A 24,012-nucleotide genomic window follows, 5' to 3' on the forward strand; every position below is an offset into this window, starting at 1 on the left:
GCATTGGAACATGCTCCCTAGGGAAGTGGTTGTGTCGCCATTGCTGGACATGTTTAAAAGACATGTAGATGTGGCTTAACAGTGGATTTAGCAGTGTTAAATTTATGGTTGGACTTGATCTTAGAAGTCTTTTCCAACCTAACTGATTCTCTAATTCTATGATTAAGCAATTCACACATACACAAGTACTCCGCCCACCCCCCTGCCCTAAGAAAGCTCCAGACAGAGGGGAGAGAAACATGGTGGAGGGGCAGACGCCTATTTAAGAACTAGCTGCTTTCTTGCTTGATAAATCATGTGATAACATTGCCAAAGACAGATACACTCCTCCTTAATGTTCAAACCCATGAAAAATCAACCATTCTGGGTTTGTTATGGTTTTGTTTTTTTCTGGAAGCCAGAATAAGACATGTGCTGCCCCAACTGTATTTGAACACATAAAACATCAAGATACATCTTGCATTTACTTCACAAGGTCTGTCAAAAGACAATAGGTTCTATGTATTTATCAACCCCAAATTCCAACACGCTTCTCAGAAAGAAGTTCCCTGGTAGCACATTCCTGTATAAGGACACATAGATTCATTCTCATAAAAGATTAAGCAGTTACATGTTCTCAGATTTGGTTATCTGTGTTTGGGTTTTATTTGGTTGGTTTTTGTTGGTTGGTTGTTTTGTTTGGTTTTTGTTTGAGTTGGGTTTTTTTAACCCCTCTATTCACTTTATTCTCCTTCAAAAGATACCTAATGGTTTCTTCTGTACCACTTAAGTGCAATAATGTCATTAAAAAAGACATTTGAGTCTCCTTCAGCAAAAATCACAGACGGGCTTCATTCTTGACTGCCTCATATGTGTAGCCAAAATGGTAATAAAGATTTAACACCACTTTTGTGTCCCTTAGGAAACACTACTCTTGATTCCCTGGCATGCCTGTAGTCATATCCATCTGTTAGGATGGCTTCATGCCAACTTAAAAACTGGCATGCCAATTTAATAAGGACGTAGATGTCACCTGAACACAGATTTAGAGTAAAGCCTTCAAACAAAAAAAAAAACCGCAAATGCCATCCTTTCAATGAGGAGAGACTTGTGATGGCAGTCGGCGCTCAATTAAAGTGCCATGCTTCTTCACAAAGGACATCTGTTCACAACTGCAGGCATCTTTCTATTAAAAGCCTTCTCTCTTCATTATTTGCCATTCAACTCTTTGCTGGGAGCCCAAAAGTTATTTATTTTAAATTGTATATATTTTAATCATTGCTAAATCTAAACTCCAATTTCACAGTTTAGATAAGAGCCACAGCAAGGGAAGGTACAATAAGTCACCTAGAGACAGCACTATAAAATGCAAATTCTTTTTGTCTCCTGGAAAAAGAAAGACAACAGTTGATCCTGTGAAGCCAGCACACGACACTATTGCTGACCATTCAAAGGGGGTGTCAGCAATTAAGATTAGACACAGAATGAGTACAGCATTAACAGTCACACCAGTGCGACCAAGCATAGCACTACAGAACACACCCACTGCCCCACTTCAAGACCTACTTTCAGGTTTCTCCGCTCCCCACAGGAGCTGAGCAATGCCACGTGGATTTGACAGCAGCCAGAGCAACATCTGACACTATCACTGCTGTAGCCAAAACAGCACTTTACACCTTCACTGCCTTTTCCAGCTTGCAACCATTATAGTCTGCCAGCCTGCCGCAAATGCTTGTCAGCATATCCTCCTTGGCAGATTTAAAAATTTGCCTTGTGTTTGGATTATGGAATATTGATGAATTCCAACTTGCATGTTTCCACATTTCATTTAACTGACACACAAAATTTTGCTCAAGTAACAGCTTCATATCAAATTCTGTAATACTTATTTGTTCTCTCTTTTCTCCTTGAAGTAGTTGTATAATAAACAGAGTTTTTACACATACATTTAGAAGTTCATTGTTAAAACTAGTTCACCTAACTTGATTTAGATTTCTCCCCGTATATCAAGATTTAAAAAAAAAAAATATAACCAAAACTGCCATAATGAGTCAAGTCTAACAAAAAGTTACCAATAGTAATATCAAGCATGTTCTAAAGAACATGAAAGCATATGTGATTATCTTCCTGGTTTGTCTGGGGTTTTTTGGGAGTTTGGTGGCGGTGGTTTGGGTTTTTTCTTTTTTTCAGACAGCAAAGTTCATTAAAGAGTCTAGCAGGACAATCTTAGATTGCTGAGGCTTTACTGTACAAAAACATAACATTACTAAACCCATTTGCATTCACTTCATGCTATATTACACATGCTATATTACAGTTAACCCGTTTTATTTTACTGGTTCTGCTTATATTTAATATTACAGTATTTAAGACCATAACCTAATTGAAAAGATGCCATAGTTTAACCTGTGTATGATTAATAACACACATACAATATTCATAGCACAGTACTGACCTACTGACAACTTTCCTCAGCTACACCTCAAAAATTTAGGGCACATTTATACGTGCATTATTTATTAAGGAACTGATCTCAGATCTGACGTAAATCTTTGCTCTTCTGGATCACCAACACATGCAACTACAAATACTTCTAAAGCAGTGGAATGAAATAGTCGGAATATTTCACAGGTAAAACTTGGTAATGTACATACTGATGTTAAGAAACCAGTCTAATGATAGGGGTGTGCAAGTACCTATCTTGTTTAAACAATAGTACAACAGAAAGAGCTCTTCAGTTAGGGAAAAAAACCCACTAGAGTCTCAGCCTTTCCTCTGGCAGCTGGCAAATTAACCCCTACTGCTAACATATGTCTCCTGCTGCTGTTCTTCCAAAATCAGCAAGCGGTTCACATATGCTGAACATGCAGTAGCTATGTCTGCAGCCACAGTGAGCAGAGGACCTGGATTTCCAGCCAAGAGACTGAAATTCTATTCCCACCCCTACCAGTGACCATCTGTGTGACCTACTTAGAGTTTCTGTTCTTCGGAGCAGATCTCACAGTGCTCTGCTACAGCACAAACTCCTAACCAGTAGTGGACCTCTAGAGAATACAAAGTCAAAAGCAGTGTGAATACATACATATTTGATTATATGTTCAAGCATCTTATATTCATTTCACACCAATAAAAAACGTTTATGCCAATATTAACTTATTTACAAATTTTGGCATAATGTCAGTGAATATTCCACGGTCAGCTTAGAATAAAAATCTATCCCCAAATACTATAAGCTCAGAAACACTAACTACAATAAAAATAGCTTGTAATTGTAAACAGCTTTGTCTTAATTTGGTGATCTCTCAAAAATGGAGAGGTGGTCAGGGAATTCACTTTTACATAGAAATTAAGCAATTCTAATCAAACTGCTCTTTGGTAGGTCCAATAGAGAATTTCACCAGAGGAAGAGAATAATCCATTACATTCCACTATACAAATGAAAGATACATGACAGGAGACAGTTTCTTACATCGTAAATGAGACTTTGAAATCCCTTTAGGGATGCTTATACAGGGCAAAACAACCATTTCTTTCCCTCTGATATTTTTAAATAATGAATTATCAAGTGATCTAAGAGGAAAGTGTTAAAAATTAAGTTTGAGAACATTTCCTGTTCTCTGATCAAGAATGACATCATATTGTCTGAAGAGAAATCCATAAGACTGTGCATTTGATCAGACATCCTGTTAGTATGTTCCTAAACGTTATGGTAACATACACAAGCAGTTGAACGCACCAGTTCTGCTACATTCAGCCACTCAAACACCTGAACCAAGTTACAGAGCGGGAACAAGGAATCAATGCCTAAAACAAACATAACCACCCCCCCCCCCCCAAACAACTGTCAATGTAATTTGGAGGTTTGTAACAGTCCTGCAGTGCTGTTGATCTGAAGATTAATTACAGTAGCAGTCAACAGGACTGTGTATACTGTTTGCCAAAAGCACTCTATTCCATGACAGTCTACAGTGAAAACTTCCGAATGCCTAGGAATACATACCACCAAATTCAGATTGACTTCAAGGCTTCCAACTTCAGGTTCATGTGTAACTTATTAAATAAAAACAAACATCACTGGCTTTTTTTATCTTTTGAAAACACATTTTCATGTTTTCACAAGTCTACTTCCTTAGAAATGCTGCGAACATCAATGAGTAAAGGAAAAGATATATCAATATATGAAATCCAATTAAACTATAAAAGACAACACCATTGGGAATTCAAGTAAATGAATTGAACTGGAACTGTAATGAACTACATGGAAAGAGACTAAATGCTAAAGCCTAGAGGAAAAATGGATAATTTGAAACACACAAAAATTAATAGACTCCACTGTAATTAGCCAAGTAGCTAAATATATTCCATATTTATGGCAGAAAAAATACTACCTGTTCTAGGTAAATGTGAACTTTAGTTAATGATACTGTTGGCAATCTACTTTAATTATCATGCTGCTTCCTATTTCGTGATACACTACATATGCTTTCATTCTTGTAAATTACCTTCCACCTCATTGCCTGGAGTAATGCATCAGGCATTGTCTACACCCTACGAACACAAGAGGTTCTCTACCCAATTAATTTCAGAATCAACTATATTTAACGTAGAGGAAGAAAAGCATCTTCAGAATTTTCTGTTTTAAACCACAGCAATGTACAAGAAGAAGGACTTGTTTGCTGTTTACTGTGCACAATATTACAGTAGCACAATATAGATGTTTCTTCATGTACTACAATATCAGAGATACTTCATTGGGTATCGGTCTTTTCACATTCCTCTGTGCCTGCACTTATACGTGTTGTGGACTTTCCCCTCTGGCAACTACAGCTTGAAGGTTAAATCCAAGCAATATGAAAACAAAACAAATGCAAATAATCATAAAATATCAGTCAGACATAAAACACCTTTCAATTATCCCAAGGTTGGTTTTCTGCCATTAGTAATGTAGGGGCAGGTTGGGTGAAAACGATGTTGTAAAGATCATCACCCAAAAGAGAAACTCTGACTAAATGCCCTAGCAGATCCCTGGGTAACACCACTGAGGCAGCAGTAACATGTTGGTTATGTTGCAGCTATGCTATACTACAGCACAGTCAGTCTTTTTCCTGTGCCCTGGCAGGAGCCTTATGTAACAAGCTGTGTTCACAAGCTTCCATTTCATGTTCCTGTTTCACTACAGAGCTTACAAATGGGTTGAAATGATAGAAATAGTTGCCTCCATCTAACCACTATATCATAGGAAAAATACAAAAAACTGTTCTAGGCTAGCAATCAGGTTTCGCCAAACACGCATCTTGTAGAAAGAGGTGAATCCTCTCCAGAGGTCAGACTTCTGGCATTCACATTCTCTCAGCATTAACGCTACTCAATTTCAAACATGAATTGCACAAAACACACATCAGTCAATATTTTCAAACCTATTTATTTAAAGCCTTAAAGGCATCTTAGATTTACCTTGTTTCTGAAAAAGGTTGCTGCGCACTATTTCCTTCATGGACTGCACTTTCTGCTTCTGTAGTTTCACTGGTGGAATGCAAGTGTAAAATTCATATAGTAGTTGGCTGCATGTAAAGAACAAATGTCATAAATACCATACAGATTAATTCATCATGTGTTAATGAAGACAGAAGGAGCAAAAGACCATCTATTTCTAAACATTTCTTTCTTTTTAAGACTTTGATGTATTTACCATATCACAAACTTTGACAAGAGATCAGTAGAAGGTTAGAAAGAGAACTTTCAAGAGAAAAATGAGGAGGATGAGCTAGATTTTAGCCATGTTTACAAATGTTTATTACTTACTATTGTTTTCAATGGAAGAAAAATATTTTTGTGTGTGGTAGAGACAATTTATCTTTGTCTAACAAATAAAGAATGATATTTATTTCAAACTGCTAAAATCAGATCTGGTTTTCTGGAATAGGGCTTAGTCAAAGGAGGGGGAGGAAGAGGGGAAAAAACAGATTGTTGCACTTCCTCATGTCATTCACCAAATTAGTGCTGCTTAATTATTGGGTCACCATAACGAATTCTGTCAGTATGCAAGTCGGATGAGAACCCCGTGTCAAAAATGTATGTCCAGAGTTCCACCACTGTCTTGTTCAGCACAAACTGGCATAGCTTTTTTGACTTAAACTGATCAGTAAGAATTCACTGTTGACAGCGACAATACTTGTATACACCACGTGATACACCTACTAAACATTCAAAAGCAGCTCACCTCAGCAACTTGGCATCAAAGACCATTTCAACATCATGAAGAACCGATGGAATGTACTTCAAGGCAGCAACCTGAATTGATACATAGATTGTTAGTTTTGTATGTTTATCTGCATATACAGCACACAAACAATACAGCACACCACTGAAACAGATGCACAACAAAACAAACAATGATAAATTTGGACTTGTTCCTCAGACTGAAATTTTAAATCACATTTGAATATTAATTTCACCAAAAAGTAGCAGTCATGCAGAGGCTCTTATGCTGAGGATATGCAGAGAAACTTAAATACAATAGCACCAAGTGGATCGTATTCTCTTCGTAGACCACTGAAAGGGCTAAGACCATCTTTGTAGATAATATATTCTTTGTAGACCACCAAGACTGCTGCTATGATGCAAATATGTAAAACAAGCACTGATCAAAGCAGGAGCTTCTTGATCATACTTTGTATTGATTCCACCACAGAAGTGTGCTGTGGAGGAGGCAGAAGTCAGGATAACAGTCATTTGGCCACCCCAAAGTTATGCCTTCCAGAATATATTAAGTCATAGAATCATTTTGGTTGGAAGAGACCCTCAGGATCATCGAGTCCAACCGTAACCTAACACTGGCATTAACCATGTCCCTGAGAACCTCGTCTAAACACCTTTTAAACACCTCCAGGGATGCCCAACAACCCCTTCCGGGAAGAATTTTTTCCTAATATCCAATCTAAACCTCCCCTGGCACAACTTGAGGCCATTTCCTCTCATCCTATCACTTGCTACCTGGGAGAAGAGACCAACCCCCTCCATGCTAGAGCCTCCAAAATGAAGTGTCATCTCCCTAACCAGCCACCTGTAGCTAAGCTATCTGATGGTTTATCTTATCCTGTAGAGTTCCAAGGTATATTTTGACAGTGTAGTGGAATAATTAAACCTTAAAAGATTACAATTGTAAGAAAAAGACAAGAATACTTAAGCAGGTAATTTTCAGGCTCAAAAATAATAATTTACTAGTGATGATTTACTAACATCCTTAAAGACTAGCATATAGTACTATGTCATAAAGTTCCTTTGTAGGCTGAAAGTATTTAGCCTTGATAATACCTTTTGAAAGCACACACAGTGAAAGGCCTTGCACTAAAACACAAAGGTGTTAAACATATTTAACACTTGCTGCACCACTGTCCACTCATTTCTCTACTTACACTTTAGGTATTGAGAGCTGCCTACGATAATTTTTACATTCACAAAAATGACTTGTGACTTATCTTCTCACTAACAAACTTGTACCTCTCAAATACTTTACATACCTAAAAGGCTATGCCACACTTCTTGGCTGGGGGCTGTAATAAATTCCAAGCAAAAACAGACTACGTGGTTTTAAAAGTATTTTTGGTAAAATGTTACATAATATGTCAGGAAGGAGAACATGGCCATGTTAATATAGGTCTGAAGCAGGACATCAGTCTCTGCCTTCCCTCCCATCATCCTATTTCAGTAGGTCACCTACAGTAGATCCTTTTTAGGATTTAGGATTAGTCACACTGGTCTGGATTTTTATAAAATTGAACAAACAGGGTAAGAAAACATAATACCATATGACTGCTATCCTTTTAAAACAGACCAATTGTAATTTCTTGCACCACTTTCATCCCTTACCCAACTAAAGAGAGAAAAAAAAAAGGTTAAGCAACACCACACAATATCATATCAGAACTAATGTCTACTGTTTGGCTCCTGTGCAGTGAATTCCAGCTAAATGTATAGATATCTATCAGAATTATATTGCATGCAGTCAAGTCACTGAATCTCGGCCACAAAACACAATAAAACATCTAACGAAACATGCAGCTGAAATGACAAAGACCAAGGAATAAGCATTTTTCTTTCCAGTTACCAATTTACAATTGTAATACGCTGACAGTTTGACAAGCTTTTGGTTTTGTCACTAAATGAGAAGCTGTGTACTGTTTCTTCAGTAGCTATCGACATCACAGCGCTTCTATACTGAAACTTTCAACAAAGATGAAACAGTCAGCCATGAAGCCTTAGAATGAAGCCTGTCTAGGCTCAATACTTCTCTATTTCTCTACACAGCAAACTCTTTGTTAAAAACCTAATCTCTTCTTTATTGGGGGCAGGAAGGTTAGAATAAAGGCAATCAGAGTACAGCTTCCTTTGGCTCCCATTTAGACATTTTTAAACACTATAAAGCTATCCTTTTATTTCTATGAGCTTCCACTGTAGTAGCCACTTAAAAAGATTTAAAAAATAAAAAATGAACAAACTATTCAAGTCTTGTTTCAAAAAGGAAGAATTTAGTCTGCAGCAAGGGTGCATACAGCATGTCAAACTGTCTCAATAATGCTGGCTTAAGATGCCTTCAGATAAACTCATTCCTCTGCAAATCTCATCCCCACATTCACACACAATCCTGGGAAGGTCAAAGGCATGTTTAAAAGCTGTTGCCACTTCAACAAAAAGATTGTATCTTCTACTGATCTTAGCCATTATTAGGTCCTTGAAATAGGCTGAGGAAAAGAAGTGGAGTTTGTTTAAAAAAAAAAAAAAACACCACCACACACAACTGAGAAACAGTGGGGCTATTTAAAGCACCCACACAAATACCTGGGCTGGGCTAGAAACTCATCCTAGCCCCAGTTTTGCTTCAGCAATGTGTTGTTTCTTGCTCTTCACGCAGCAAATACTGTACGACGATACAGTACAATGGCAGCATCCCAATTTCATTTTACACCAATTCACAGTTACTGTGAAAGATGTGTGATAAAAGACAGCGCCAGCAGCGGCCACAAAACATTCGAAGCAGCACTCCAATGACACTTGGTCTGTTGTGCTGTCTCCCTTCCCACATATTCCCTGTTCTGCACTTGCATGAGGAAGGAAATGGGAAGCATTTATCTGCCATTGCTCTGCAAATCTGTAGTACCAACTGAAGTACAATAACAAGTATATCCCCTGCATTCTTTTAAACTCCCAAGTTTCATTTGCAATGATTGCTTCAAATGATGCACTATGGACACAATTGAGCACTGCCCTTAATGAAGTCATAAAAATCTCCTAGTAAGCAGTACAAGATGTTCTGCACTCTTCAGACCTCAGAGATTAATTTTTTAAGTGGGATACGGGTAAACCCACAGCATTGCAGAAAATTATTTCTTACGTGTACAATATACTGTTACATTTATTTTAACGTTTACTCCTGACCAAGCTCATTTTCTTAGTTGCCCTCTTTAGCAACATTACATTATGCATATTCATGAAATTAAAGTACCCATGAGATGAAAAGAACGTTGGAAGAAATCGTCAGTGCTCTTACTCTAATCTTATTTGCTAAAAAGGCTATTTTAACAAGTTACTGTGCCATCCTCTATTGTATACCACAATGACTGTCTGCACCTTTCTAGCCACCTTTTCTCATAAGTAATCTACGCATCTCTGTACAGTTTTAAATTCTTAGAATCTACTGCAGCAGTATGGATGGGTCAAAAATGTGTGGAAAAGAATAAGAGGAGAAAGGCAGCATCTTCATAATACATTGTTTTCATACTTTTCAATGACAGAGACAATTTCTTCTTCCCATGCTTCCCTGACCTTAAGAACATGTCATATAAGGTTTCTGAAAGCACGCATAAAATTAAGAGTACTACTTTCTAAAATCAGTGCCTACAAGGTAGCTGTACATAGCTGACATATGCAAAAGACAAGACCATCCGTAGGTCGAACGTGGTGTATCCATTGGGAGACAGAACAGTTTTTGGAAAAGAAGCTGGTGCTTGATTTGTAATTCAAGGTTGAAAGTACAAGCTGGTCAATGAAAGGGCACACTCACTACAAATCAGACATCAACAGTACAAATTCATAAAAACATATAATCTGAAATTTAAAAATAATTCATCAAATTTTGTTCCCAGAAACACAGGTGAATTTACACAGACAAAAAACATATCTGCAGAAAATGACGGATTTTCCCCTTAACGCTAAGAGAAAGGAAAGAAGGTACTAACACCTCCCTACTCCCTCTCACTTCCAGATTCCCCCTTGACCAAACTATTTGCAGGTTCTGGAAACTTATTTCACAAAGTCTATCCTTAGAAGTACAGACTTCAGGAAAACCTATCTCTGAAAACTACAAAAATTCATCAGCAATGACTACAGAGAAGAACTGATAAATGAAACGACACTGTAATATCACACCTGCCAAATACGTTAAAAAAAGGTCTAAGTCTAGTATGTAGGAGGATCAGTACCATGACCAGTAAATCAGTATAAATTTTGAAATGATGGTTTTAAACAATCACAATAAAAATATGTGAAAAGTCTCTTAAAAGTAGGAATCCTTACCATACACATGCACAATGAAACTGGTACTAGTGGATTTATAACGTTCTGAATCTCGACTACAAGGACCAATCTCTTTACAAAGTTACACCCCAGGACCTGAAAACAGGTCACTCTCCAGTTCATATGGTTGCTTTCAAACAGCAGCTAAATCAGGATATTGAAATGATAATCCTAATTGTAGTAAAAAGTCTTCATGCTATGCTGCAATTGAAAAGTATCCTGGCTGTACCTTTAAACAAAAATCCAGAAGTAAAACAAACCAAAAACAAGAGGCTAATTTGGATTTACATGTAAATATTTAGTTTACCAACAATAAATTAACAATTCAGTAAGTCACAGCACCTACCCACCTCAGCCAGCCTTAGAATGAGAGATTGAAAAGCTGACTTTTAACTTGCTGTCAAGACATGCAGCACGTAACAGATTAGGAAGTAAGATAGCACTCGGAAGATAAACTGAAACAGTAAAATGCTTCTGGCACTGACTGGGCTGTTTCGCATATGTCATTTTATAAACAAAATTTTCCTGCCTGAATTAATATTCAACACAAATCTGAGTATGACTGCTATCAGTAAAAATGACAGGGAAATTACTACTGACTAAAATACTGAATTCCAAGTAAAAAAAAAAAAAATCATTAGCAGAGAACGACTGACATTTCAGGTTTCAAAATAATTCTTTAGATCTTCTAAAGCTAAAGGTATTTGGACAACCAAGGGTGAAATAAGAGTTGAGAATTTGCATTCTGAGGCTCTGCAAACTAGTTCATTTTAAGTTTCAACATCATGAGAAAACAAATTACTTTAACTTTCTTCAGAGCTCCTAAAACTTTCTTCTCTGATATCTTCAGAGTGTAATCCACTTGAACTCATTTAATTGATCCTACTAATCTATGTTCCCCTTGAATTCATATCAAAGATGACTTCAAATGTGACATATTTAAGGCTGGTTTGATGTTCTGATAGTCTGTTTTTCCAATAGACACTTCTCATTCTGTTTCTCTCCTACTAGAATTTCATTACATTAATGCAGTAGTTTTTATTTACTGTATGTAAAGCAATCTCTTTGTAGGTTTCTTTCAGAAATATGTTGGTATAAGTTACCAGTAATAGGGACAACAGCAAAGTTATGATATAAACCAGTATCTCAGATCTGCCATGAAATGTTTCAGCTAAAAAGAAAACTTACAGTGGCTGGCACAGATTTAGATACTTAAAAGCCTGCTAGTGCTTCATGGTTGTGAATAAATACGATCCACTTTTCACAACTGACAGCACTCGTTAGAAAACCAAAATATTAATGTTTAAGATGGAATTGAGCAGAGCATAACTGTTAAATAGCTAGTCTATCTTTGAAACATGTTTACATGCTCATTAAAGTTAGCAATGACTTATTTTGTCTGGTCCTTCTAAGAGATGTTATATTTTCAAGGTTCTTCTATTTCCTAAGAGCATCAGAAAAGATATAGTATATTGCTGAACAAGTGTAATATTAAGAACTAGCATTAAATATGGAAATATGTCAATCAGAGTAAACGCAATCAACATTCATCAGTACATCCAATGCCATACTGCCATTACTGTTACAATACCACCTGGTTTTAAACACACCTGACAGCCATTTCAGATTCAGTATTGCCACTCACAAACCCATTAATTTGGCCCAGCAACAAGCAAGCAAGCAAAACAGTCTTCTACAACTCCTCCTTGTCACTCTCGAGAAGAAATGACCCTGCTCATTACAGTAAACACAGATGGACAATCCCAGCATTCTGAGATTAAGGCAGGGAGACATGCAGTTATATGACAAGCCTCTCCGGAAGAGCATGAAAGCCTCTGAGATCTATTTGTTAATTAACTTATTAATACAGTACAAGTACCAAAAGAGTAAACATTATTATATAAACTCTCTCTTTCAGCATTACTTTGTAGTAAAGACTTTTCTTCTTCTTCCAAAGTTTCACCTGCTTCTCATGCAGTGTGTTTCACATGTATAAACTATTGCCAGGAAGACCTCTACAGAATAGTTAAATAACAGCAGACAGTATCCGAATGATTCTCATATGCATTTAGATTCCTGTAATCATGGTATGATAGAAGTAAAGCAGCATTGACATTTGTAGCTCTTTTGCAGCTGCACATTAACACTTTAGGCAGTGTCAGACAACACATCTCAGGATCAGCCACCTGAGGATTTATTCAGGACAAACTTTTGCACTGGATTCTACTTCTAGTGGAAGTCACAGCAAAACGAATCAAAACAAACCCAAAGGAAAAGTCAAGCCAAATAAATATAATAACTGCATAATAAAAATGCATGAAGCATCAATATTGTCCAATAAAATCTTCTGCTTCCTACTTAACAGGAAGCCCTGATAGTTTTCCATTTTAATTCAGAACTACATACCAATTATTTGGTATTAGTGATCTTAATAGCTCCTACTTTTCCAGTTCTCTTAAAACATCAGATTGCAAAGTTTAGAATAACTAAGACTGACATGAATGGGAAAACTGGATCCTATTTTCAGCTGTTTAAATAGCAGAACTCCAAACTGCTGATACTATGTTTACTTTTCAAACTAAGTGCAATCTCTGTTTAGCATTATCTGAAGAAACTCAGTAATTAAACATTCAGCTCCCATTGGAGGCTTCACTTCATTAGATTCCTTGAAAGATTCCAGCATCTCTGTTTTGGTTCTTTCCCTCGCTACATTCATAAAATTAGATGAATGTCTCTCCTCCTGACCTTTCCAACCTAGTCTTCCAAATTTATTAGACAACTTGATCTTCTAATGAGGGGGAATCACAAGAGCCACAAAGGATAAATTTCCTAAGAGTATTTTCCTCAGTTTAAACAGAACAAAAACAAAAAGCGCACAAACCAAAGCCACACGAAAAAACAAACCCAACTTGTTTCCAATCACACACCAACCTGCAACAAAATGGCAGTTTTATGTTGGCTTTTCATCAGGTTGTTGATGGATTCAAAGAGTCTCCTCATAGATTCTTCAAATTCTGTTTGTTCTTTGCCTTCATACAATCTGTTGAGAGATCCATTAGGTTATCCTTTCAGAATCAGAAAGTTTCATAGTCCTAAATGGATCAGATTAAACATTATCTTAAAAATATATAAGTTGATCAGTTGATCCAATATTAACTCCATAGCTATTTCACCAGTGGGTTATATCTGCTCTTCACTGCATTGTGTAAAAATTCTTCAGCTTGAACACAACAGAAGCATTTTCATATTTTAGAAGCCTTTAAAGAACGACACCTCCCAGACTGGAACTTTTTTATAAAAGAGTCACTTCACTTTCAAAGTGATTTATATGCAAAAAGCTTTTGATTTCTTTTCCCACTACAACTGAGCTACTCTAGGACTTTTTTCACATATTATCACTGTCTTTATTCTGCTGTTATTGCCACTTTTTCAAGTAACTATTTTTGTTGTCTCCATTAACCAGTTTGCTTTCTGAAAGGTCTCTACTTGATGCCTGAAAGTTAAAAAGTGAATTTATATCAAGCTCACTCCATTATGTCTTCATTCCCTGTCCTAAAGTTTGAATCTTTCAGATTATCTCTCCTGTATTGTTCATTCTAGCTATTAATACTAAATATTCCTTACATAAACACAAAAAAAAAAAATTGGTGACACATTAGTTACCTGAAACAGCTGTCAAAAGTTAGAGAAAAACAAGTTAAGAAAAATGTCAAGGCAACAAGAGAAGCCTGAAGTGTGTGGATACTGTGAATTCAATGTTGCACCTCTGATGTACTCTGTTCTCTATCAGAAGAGAAAAATCCCTCTTTTTCAAGTCATGTGTTCCAGTGTCGTGTGCTTCTCTTTTTCAACCCAAAACTAAAGTCCTTAAGAAAACTAAAGGCAAATCAAGCGCTTTTGTCTACAGCAAGGAAAACAAACAAACAAACAAACCAACCCCTGTTATTCATACAGCGACTGGCAAGAGGCTTTGAGGAAAGCAAAACACAGAGCGATACTATCTAGGCCCATGGCCTCTGCACTGCTAAGGTCAATGCTTGTCAATGAGACTTAAGTCAGTTATTAGAAAGAAACCCTAAGATCCAGAACGTTATATGGAGAGCAAAAAATTATATATAGATGCATGCAACATATATGATACACACTACTTGAGGTACACCCCTGCTGAGATGTGATAGCTGTATAGAAATGCATGCAAGAAAAACTTAGATGTGAAAGGCATCTTGAAATAAATAAGTCGAAGTACAAGCACACTTGAATAGTAAAGTTATCACCTTCATTATCAAGTGATATTTCAGGAGATTGGTTTTTGGTTAAATGATTTATTTTTTTTTAACATACTGGACACCATGGCATGTGGAGCCTATTCAAAATTATTTTTCAATGGGAATGAAGTACATGTAAGTGGTAACAACATGACTGCCTCAGCCTAAGTGTTAATTAAAGTGACCTGGCTAAGGTACTGATACAGCTTTTACTGACTACACAACACCGCTGTAAAAAAATAGATCAAGTTCCTTGAACACTTTTTTTAATGCAAGTAGAAATCTGAAGCTTTCTTGACTAAACATGTGGGGCAACGAGAGAGGCAGAAGCATCACACAACATGTATTAAAAATGTTTTTTGAATTTACACCAGGACTAATTTAAGCCAGGTAGAATTATAATTCTATTTCCTGATTCACCATCTAGTTTCCATTTAGATACAATTTTCTGTGCTAAATTTCATCTTAAAAATTGCTTGTTCTGAAAGGAAATTTTAAAAGATGCCTAATTATTTGCTTGGAAACAACTTCATCACAACAGCATACATGAATTTCACCACCAAAAATAACCTTAGGCCAATGAAAGGAGCAAAGTAAACATTTCATGTTTTCTGAGTCTGTATTATGTAAACCTTTGGCTAATACATATGACCTTTCTACAAAACAGTCACTGAACAAACAGCTGCAAGACACAACGTTAGTTTAGCTGACTGGAGTAAAAAAAAATGTGCTTTCATTACATCTCTATAGCTTCAACAGGATTCAGTGAATGCAAATTAAAGCAGAACTTGGTTATCTTCAATGCATTTGCTTGACAACGAGATTAAAAAAGTCTCACATTTTATGTCTAATATTAGAAGTCATTATTCCTCTCTTTCCTATACAAATTTCATTTTGTAATGTCTCCTACCTTTCAAAAAGGCATCTTAGTTTCTTAAGCAGCACATCAAATTAGAGAATGACCCAGAGATCTGTCTTAGCTCTATTAACTCAAAATATTTGTCTCCAAGAAGGCTAATCTCAACCCTTGAAAGTGAAGTGCGGTAATCAGAAATCCTAAATTTTCTCACAGGAAGAAAGTAGATTAGTCTTTTTTCCCCCCCCCATATTTTCTTCTTTTTCGTGACCAGTCTGACAAAAGCAAATTGACTGCTGAAGTTAGATCACAACATTTATAGATAGAAATACGCTATGAAATTATACTGCGCACTGTTTTGTTATTTTTGCCAGAGACTACCATTTGCAAGAGCTATTAGTGCCTATAGTAATGATAATTGTCCAACAGAGTTTAGAGCTTCAGACCTCCAGATAAGGCATTTACAGGGAAAACTCAAAGCAGCAGATCTATGTAGCTAATCACTTGAATATGCAGCATATTGCAATAACCTAGTTTACCAGACTGTCCAATGTACACGTTTTGCTGCCAGCCAATACCAGGGATTAAAATAGAGACCAAAGTTCCCCCTGCAACAAAACTCTGCTTCCTGACTTCCATCCATACAAGGAAATTTCCATAATCCCCTACACAATGCTTCCTTCTCCAAAACTCTTAACATCCCCTTTTGCCATGATGCCTATTAAAAATATTTAAAATAAAGCTTTTGAGCTAGTGATATTATATTCTTGTAAGCACCATCTCCTTCCCTATACAGCTTTTCACCTTTATCTGTATCCATCTATAAATAGTAAATTCCTAGAGACAAGAATATTTCTAAAGGACTATCTACCAGCAGCAAATAACTTCTCAATCTACTCCTACTCCAACCAACATTTCATAATTTATCAAACATACTTAATTCTAAAAACTATAAAACTACATGGATTTTTTTTTAAAATGGGTAGTTGAATAACAGAAAAATTTTATCAGAGCTCCCACTGAACAAAAGACAGATAAACCAGATCACCTTTCTGTTCTGTTGACTGCCAGTCACAAACAACATCCAGCCATTCTGTCTGCCTATACTCCTGAGTTTGCCACTGCAAAACTTCCCTCTGTCCTATAGCAGAGGCACAACAGCACAAGCATCAGGGGGAAACCAGCTACGAATAAATGGAGAAAGATGAAGAAGAAAAGAAGAAACAGAATCTGGATAGGGTCTGTGGGAAGAGCCCTTAAGAGCCAGGGGATGAAGTGGGGGACACAGTTACCATGATTTTCTCCTTCCAGCTTTCATCATCTTCATTCTCCCCATCCCTCTTTTCCCTAAACTTGAACAACACTTCTAAATATTACTTATGTATACGTAGTCCATTGAGTCTTTCCTATAAATTCCTTAACTGGAGAACTGAAATCCTAAAATCAGTTGTACAACGATTACTGAAAATTACATCATTCTATACACAGTCTGCGCTGAAAACCATAATCTCAAGGACAAGCATCCAGCTTCAAGCCGCCTGTCACAACGTTGGCTCTCCATTGGTCTTAGGTCAAGTCATCTGATGCAAAGAATAATCATGCCTTGAAATCAGTTGCTATTACTAAATAGATCTCTGGAACTAGCTCTGTGAACCAGAAAGCAGATTTTTGAAGATCCCCTCTCTAAAACATACCTCAGGAATGTATTTTAGGCCAAATGCCAGATTTTATATTCTATTTGTAAGAACAAAGAATACAGCTCTGTTCTGGAACATTTTTTTTTATTCTCAGGTCTACTTCTATTTCTGATAGTGAACTACTAGTTAAATGGAAATAGCCGAGGTACTTACTGTGAAAATAATGTCCTTGATCTAACAATGAACTTGAAAACATATTCCAGTGCTTTCAGAGTTCTTAGGATAGGCTCGCATTGCTCCCCTCGGCTGGAGGTATCCAAGTAAGTCTTTAGAACAGTCATTAATTTCCTGAAGTTAAAGAACATCTTTTAAACCATCTTCAAAACAAAACAAAACAAACAACCAAACCCACAACACTTGTTTGGCTACTCGAAATAAATGTTTATGCTTAGTCAAGCACACACAACAAAATGTACTGCATGTATTTTTGCATTTATGTTGCACAAGTTCTATCAGTATAAACAAATGACAAGCAAATTCTTAACTGTGCAAGCAAGAAAGCAATCTGAAATCTGAAACAGTAGCATAACTTTACACAATCTTGAAAGTACTTTTATAGAAATTTTTCATATACACGCACAAGGTAACACAAAATGTTACTTCTGCCTACCTACATTAAGCAGTGATTAAACACCACTACATGCTTTAAATTAACTGCATGTAAATAGTACAATATTCTGGTACACAGCAATATCTGTTCTTTATAGCTAAACATTTCCTTGCTTTGTATCCAAAGGCAATATTTTTGCTAAACACACAACCTGCTAAAAAAAATGCAAAATCTAATCTAAGAATAACTCCCTTAGTTTATAGTTAAATTTAATCTTAAACAATTAAACTAATATTAATAACATAATCTTAATTGTAATGTAGCCTTAAGATGAGTGGCTGATTCTTTTCTTATACCACCACAAAAATGGAAACCTACCAGTCCATACACTAAACAAATAAAACCAGCCAACAACAAAAACCAAACCAGCACAAGTACGTTAATTAAACTTAACAGTTCACCAACTGGACTGATGAAACAATAGTACTTGACCACCATGATATTTGGAATATACTTGCATGCAAATAGCAGCTTCAAGAATTGCACAGAATATAGGTAGATAAGTAGGTAGGTAGGTAGGCAGATAGGCAGGCAGATAGGCAGGCAGATGTGTGTGTGTGCACATCTCTGTCTGTGTAACTAATCGACACATCCTCAGCGCCACTGCACTAGTTTAATTCGTATTTCAGGACCAAATATCATGCTTTCAGCCTCTCAGCCTTCTTGGCATGACATCCGTTGTGTGCTTCCATTTAGTCCTTTTTATAGCTTCCCTGGAGGTCCCTCAACTGTCAACATTAAGCGCACTCAGAACTCTAAAAGCTAGGTACAAATATATGACTACATAGTAACTGAATAAATACAGTTTGGCAAAAATACCTTATCATAACATGGTCATAATACATCTAGGACATAATATCTCCTTCCTAACTATGAGTTAGGCCACATACAGCTATTTGTTTATTTCATAAATGATTCTTGAAACAGAGTACATCTTCCATGATGGAACCTATGTTGCCAAGAAAACTCATGATATGGGGAACCATCATAAAAGTTATTTTGCATCTCCACTTAATCAAAGTGTCATCTGAAGTCATCTGAAAATCCCAGTCAGGTAAGTCTTAGAAATGCTTTAAGCAAATAAGGCTGTCCTGAGAGGTTCCATACCCAACCTTCTCTTTTTTCACAATAATATAAAGCATTAAATTACATGTGCTTATTACATAGGGAGTGAAGGAGAACTAAGGAAGATCATGTAGCTGAGCTTGAGCTTTCCGAGCCCAATAATGCTAACTTCAGCTTTCCTAGATTGCGAGAAAGGATTGATTGTGCACCACTGCCTTTCAGTTCTAGGAAACTAATGTTCTAACACACGATCTGTCTGACATTTCCTGTTGAGTTGGAACTAATGCAAAGTCAGCACAGGACACCACAAGATATCCTCAGCTATTCCAAATCTTCAGCTAAAGTCTTCCATCTATTATTCGCATCCCAAATTAAAGTTCTGCTTCAATCTGCCACTCCATTAGCTGCCAGAACAAGACTTCAGGTAGATTAAAAAATACATCTATCCTGTTACAGCACTACACCAAGATGAGCACTATGTGAAGATGTTACCTTTCTTCACCATTCAAAGCATTTTATCCTACCATCATCAGTAAAAACTCTTTTAAAATCAAGTAGGAATCCAGCATTCAGTTTACTGCATAACATGATTCAACAGTTTTTATTCTCTTCTATGAATCCATGTCTTCCCATCTGGGCATTACCTGCAAGCTCCAAAAATAAAAAGCAAACCAGCACCAATAGTCTGTCCATCTACCCACTGGCACGATCGCATAACAAATATTAATACCAAGACTCCAATTCACAGCAGAGCGCGTAACAAATACCAGAATTCCAGTTTGATGCAGTGAAAACATCAGACTGTGAACTGCATATGAAGGCTTGATAGTTCGCAACAACTTTTTTCCCTATAAGTTTGTTCGCTGTAAAAGAATATGTGAAAAACCTATATAAATGTGTGAAGGATATCCTCAAGTCCTCACTTAAGAGATTTCAGGTAAAGGCCAGAAATGTAAAGAGAGAGGCTTTACAGCAAAGTGTGTTTTGACAAATTTGACAGGATGCAGGTGAACTGCTCAGACACAGCACAATCCAGACAAGAAAAAATGACTGCCAAAGAGGCATTTAACCCCACGTCAATTACTATTTGTCTATACTTATGCGAATGTCTCACAGCCAGGTTTGTTTCCAGATAAGCAAACAGCAGCAAAGAAGCAGTCATCATTAATTACATCAGAAAAGTCACAAACAGGATTTACTTTCTCTAATGTAATGGTGGAGGTTCAGGAAAAAAAGTGAAAAAAGAAAAGGAAACAAACTTACTTGTACGCCAGTGTCGCACTAAAATGCTGTTGGATATATGCTTCCAAAACAGCATTAAAATGTTGAAACTTACGGTCTGCAATGAGTCCTATGATATATATCTAAACAGACATGGACATAATTAGCATTTTTCATAAAGTCACATTTTAAATGTCAGTACTAGTCTTCTGAAATATTTGTGATAATTCACAATTTGTTTCTAAAGAAACCTGCTTTTCAGTCAAATAGTGACATTTCATCAGTTCTACAGAGATTTTAAAACTAATTCTCTGAAATAAACAACCTGATAGCTTATTCAAAATTATAAGGTTCCTTACTTCAACAAATAAAATCCTTTGGAGCTGATTCTTACCAATGCATCAAAGACAAGGATGTCATACTCATCACTGTGTGAATGTTCCATCATGATGTTAAATAGGGCATCCAGCGTGTCTTGCAGGAACTATAGAACAACATGAAATGACAAACTGGCAACCAATTCAACTCGAAAAATCTCACAAGTCAGTTTTCAGATAGCAGTCTTGGTTTCTCTCAAGTTTGAATTTTAAAGGCCTTCACTGAAACATCACTTAAATTCAGTAACATTTCAAGAATTAGGCTCTAATTTCTTCAGTTTTAAGAACCTACATCCACAGATACATGAGCAAACAATAATATATGCTTAGCTCAAAGCTTATGGAAAATCTAAAAATATCATACAAGTGACATAACTATCTCAAACTGCATTCCTAGTTCCTTAGTGACACAGATTAATAGTTGCTGTGTTCACACACATATGATGATTAAAAAGACTCTTCATACTTCTGTGGTCTGATTCAAAGCCTGCTTTAAACCAAAGGAAAGCAGCCACTGACTTGGGAACCAAATCTTCGTTTGGCTAAAAAACAAAACAAAACACCATCCTTTCAGTTCTTCTTCCTTTTCTCCAGAGAGGCATCTAATGCTTATGAAGAGTAACACAAATGTAATAGACTCCTAACCTGAATACTGGAGCCTGCTGCTTTCCAAAATATTAACAAGTGTTTATTCATATTATACTCAATTAAATTAACAAGGCACTTCACTGGATACATAAGAAACTTTCTTAAAAAAATCAACATGTAAATTAATATTAAGAATTGTAAAGAAATCAAGAGGGATTGTTTGTGATGTTTCAGATAGACAAAAGCAGATACTTGTAGAGATTGTGGAAAATATTTTACTGTTATTGCCTTCATATCCTATCAATTCTTTAAAGAAAACTTTCTGTGCATGCTCAAAATTAAAGTTTACCTGTGACATATAAGCAAACACCTGATCAAAGCAACAATGACTCCAAATAATACTCTCACTATTGAATTCTCTATCCATGCACAAAATTTCCAGCAAAATAAAACAACAGAAAGCAGAAAAGGATCCTAATAAATTAATTACCAGGAAAGCAGGCATATTTGACTAGTAATCTTGCAAATCTCCACCGCCTAATAGTAGCCAATACTACTATGTTTATGTTTACCCAAACTGACCCCCCAGTTTCTTTTTGAAACTATGCAGCGTTTTTTCTGCCATGGTATGAAGGGACATCAAGACTAACAATTATTGGAACACTTATACAAAGATGTACCTTCACAACTTCCTCTCCATCCACAATCTTCAGTTTTTCCAGGTTCTCCTGAAGCAGCTCTGGCTTCATACGCCACTTCAAGAGACCTAATAAGCCCACTAATAGAAGATAAATTGGCAGATATTAACACTTAAAATATGATTAATCAGTTGTGGAAATGTCTTCTAGAACTCCTAGCTGTTCAGAAGATACATACCATTCTGAGTTAACTTCGTAGAACAAACAAGAGTTGAAATATAAAACACATCTCGTGAGCTTACTGAAAGCCCCCCTACAATACTTGAGTTCCTGAGTAGGGTTGCTCCTTTATTTTCCACGTGTTGACGTGTAGAAGGTAATGTCAAGTAAGCACTAGCATCCTCCATTTTTTTACTGTCCCCCTGAAAAACAACATACTATGCATTACATATTTCACACCACTGGATTTAAAATTAGACTTGGATAATGGATAAAAAACGTCCATGTCCTAGCATGATTTGTCAAAGTAAAGCACATGTCAATGTTGGTCAGCAAGAAAGGCTGCAATGACTACGCAGGGAAAATACTACATTGAAGTTATAAAAGTACGTGTTTTAAGGTGCAGTAAGGAGCTATGAGGGGTTACATCACTAACAGCAAGAGCTGATTTCTCATAAAAATGTCAGTAGCTACAGAACACAATAGACTACTGAGCATCACCTTGAATACTGTACACAGGGCATAGACTACAAATTGACCACAAAGAGACCTAGACAGACAGGCAAAACCCTTATGCAGCAAAACAGACAGCATTTTAAGATTGTATCAAGCTTGCCAAATCATTACTTCTCAGAATTTCTGGAACCAGAAGAGAATCTTGACTTCCTCTGAGACAAGTTAGATAGACAATGGGGAAAAGACTTCAAATTTTTGTCCAAAAGTCTCTTGAAAAGATTCAACACCCGAAGGCAGTAAAAATGAAGTACACTGTTTAAACTTCGCAGTTTTCAAATCACTTATTTTGAGAGGCCAGATGTACGACTCTTTAAAACATTTACAGCTTACAATTACTGTTTTTAATGCTAGAATAGGCAAACATATGTCAGAAAATCTGTCCATTTCTCCCTAACATAAACTAGGTCAACTCTGTTTAGCATTCCTCATCTAAGGTGTCGCTTAGGGAAAAATTACAAGGTTGATGCAGGAATTAATAAGATGAAATTTCACAACCAACATTAACCACACAGCCATACAATGTGATCATTATTTTCCTTCCGGTCTGAGTATTTATCAGTGTTGGTATCAATGAAGAGAAGATAAATAACTATACACTGCCATTAATCTTTGTTGGACTACCTAAACAACTTGATTTAGTTCTATGCATCTCACTTACTAATTTAATGTTATAGCAAACTAGTTTCACGGAAAGAACATTAATAAACACCTAAAGCAAAAATTCTTCTGTCTTGGAAGTGATTTCTGGTTCTTAATTCCTGACAGACACTATTCTCCAAGGGAAGGAAAAAAACAAAACAAAACAAACAAAAAACCCACCACCCACACACAAACACAAAACACCACAATACACCAACTAAAAACAAATCTTGAGGTATCTTTTCCCTGCTTCAGTTCAGCGAAAAATGAGAGCTAGACAAAACTGATATTCACATCCCAAATCAAATTCCCTAAACTTTCACTATTGTACCTAAGTAACTACACAGAGCAGTTTCAAACAACCAGTTCCCTAAGATCACATTCCCACGTGACAAAGATTCTAAATGAAACAGAACACCACGTTTCTCCCGCTTCAGCAAGAGCAATGGAACACCATCCAGGTACTGAGCTTTAACAAGACCTCCTCCATACTACAGAAGGGCAAAAGCACAAACTTCAGTAAAAATAGTAGAAAGAGCAATTGTCTTTCATAGTGCTTAGGATAATGCCTCTCTCTAACTAGAATGTAGAGCCATGTTTACTGACCATGGAGGAAGTTAGATCATTTCTGTGTTTAAATGAAAAACATAATATTTCTCTTTGATAGAAAAATAAATTTATCCTAGCACTAAGAAAATAAACAATGCAGTCAAAGACAACAGTGTGAAAAAAGGTGTCCCGTGGGGGAAAGAAAGGAAAAAATTGATCCA

At 36.4% G+C, this 24,012-nt stretch overlaps 1 protein-coding gene across 1 annotated transcript in view; it reads right to left on the minus strand.

Moving 5' to 3' along the window:
* The window catches only part of DOCK2 (dedicator of cytokinesis 2), a 169,785-nt gene that overhangs the window by 119,730 nt on the left and 26,043 nt on the right, over nucleotides 1–24,012 (minus strand). Inside the window, exons 18-25 of the mRNA XM_082063591.1 lie at nucleotides 22,107–22,290; nucleotides 21,911–22,008; nucleotides 20,660–20,749; nucleotides 20,308–20,408; nucleotides 17,523–17,657; nucleotides 13,483–13,591; nucleotides 6,200–6,270; nucleotides 5,434–5,540 (exon numbers count right to left, since the gene is read on the minus strand). Coding sequence (XP_081919717.1) covers nucleotides 5,434–5,540; nucleotides 6,200–6,270; nucleotides 13,483–13,591; nucleotides 17,523–17,657; nucleotides 20,308–20,408; nucleotides 20,660–20,749; nucleotides 21,911–22,008; nucleotides 22,107–22,290 — 895 coding nt within the window. The remainder of the gene's footprint in view (nucleotides 1–5,433; nucleotides 5,541–6,199; nucleotides 6,271–13,482; nucleotides 13,592–17,522; nucleotides 17,658–20,307; nucleotides 20,409–20,659; nucleotides 20,750–21,910; nucleotides 22,009–22,106; nucleotides 22,291–24,012) is intronic.

The sequence above is a fragment of the Streptopelia decaocto genome, assembly GCF_964273445.1.
Source record: "Streptopelia decaocto genome assembly, chromosome: 12".
In the NCBI taxonomy this organism is placed as follows: Eukaryota; Metazoa; Chordata; class Aves; order Columbiformes; family Columbidae; genus Streptopelia; species Streptopelia decaocto.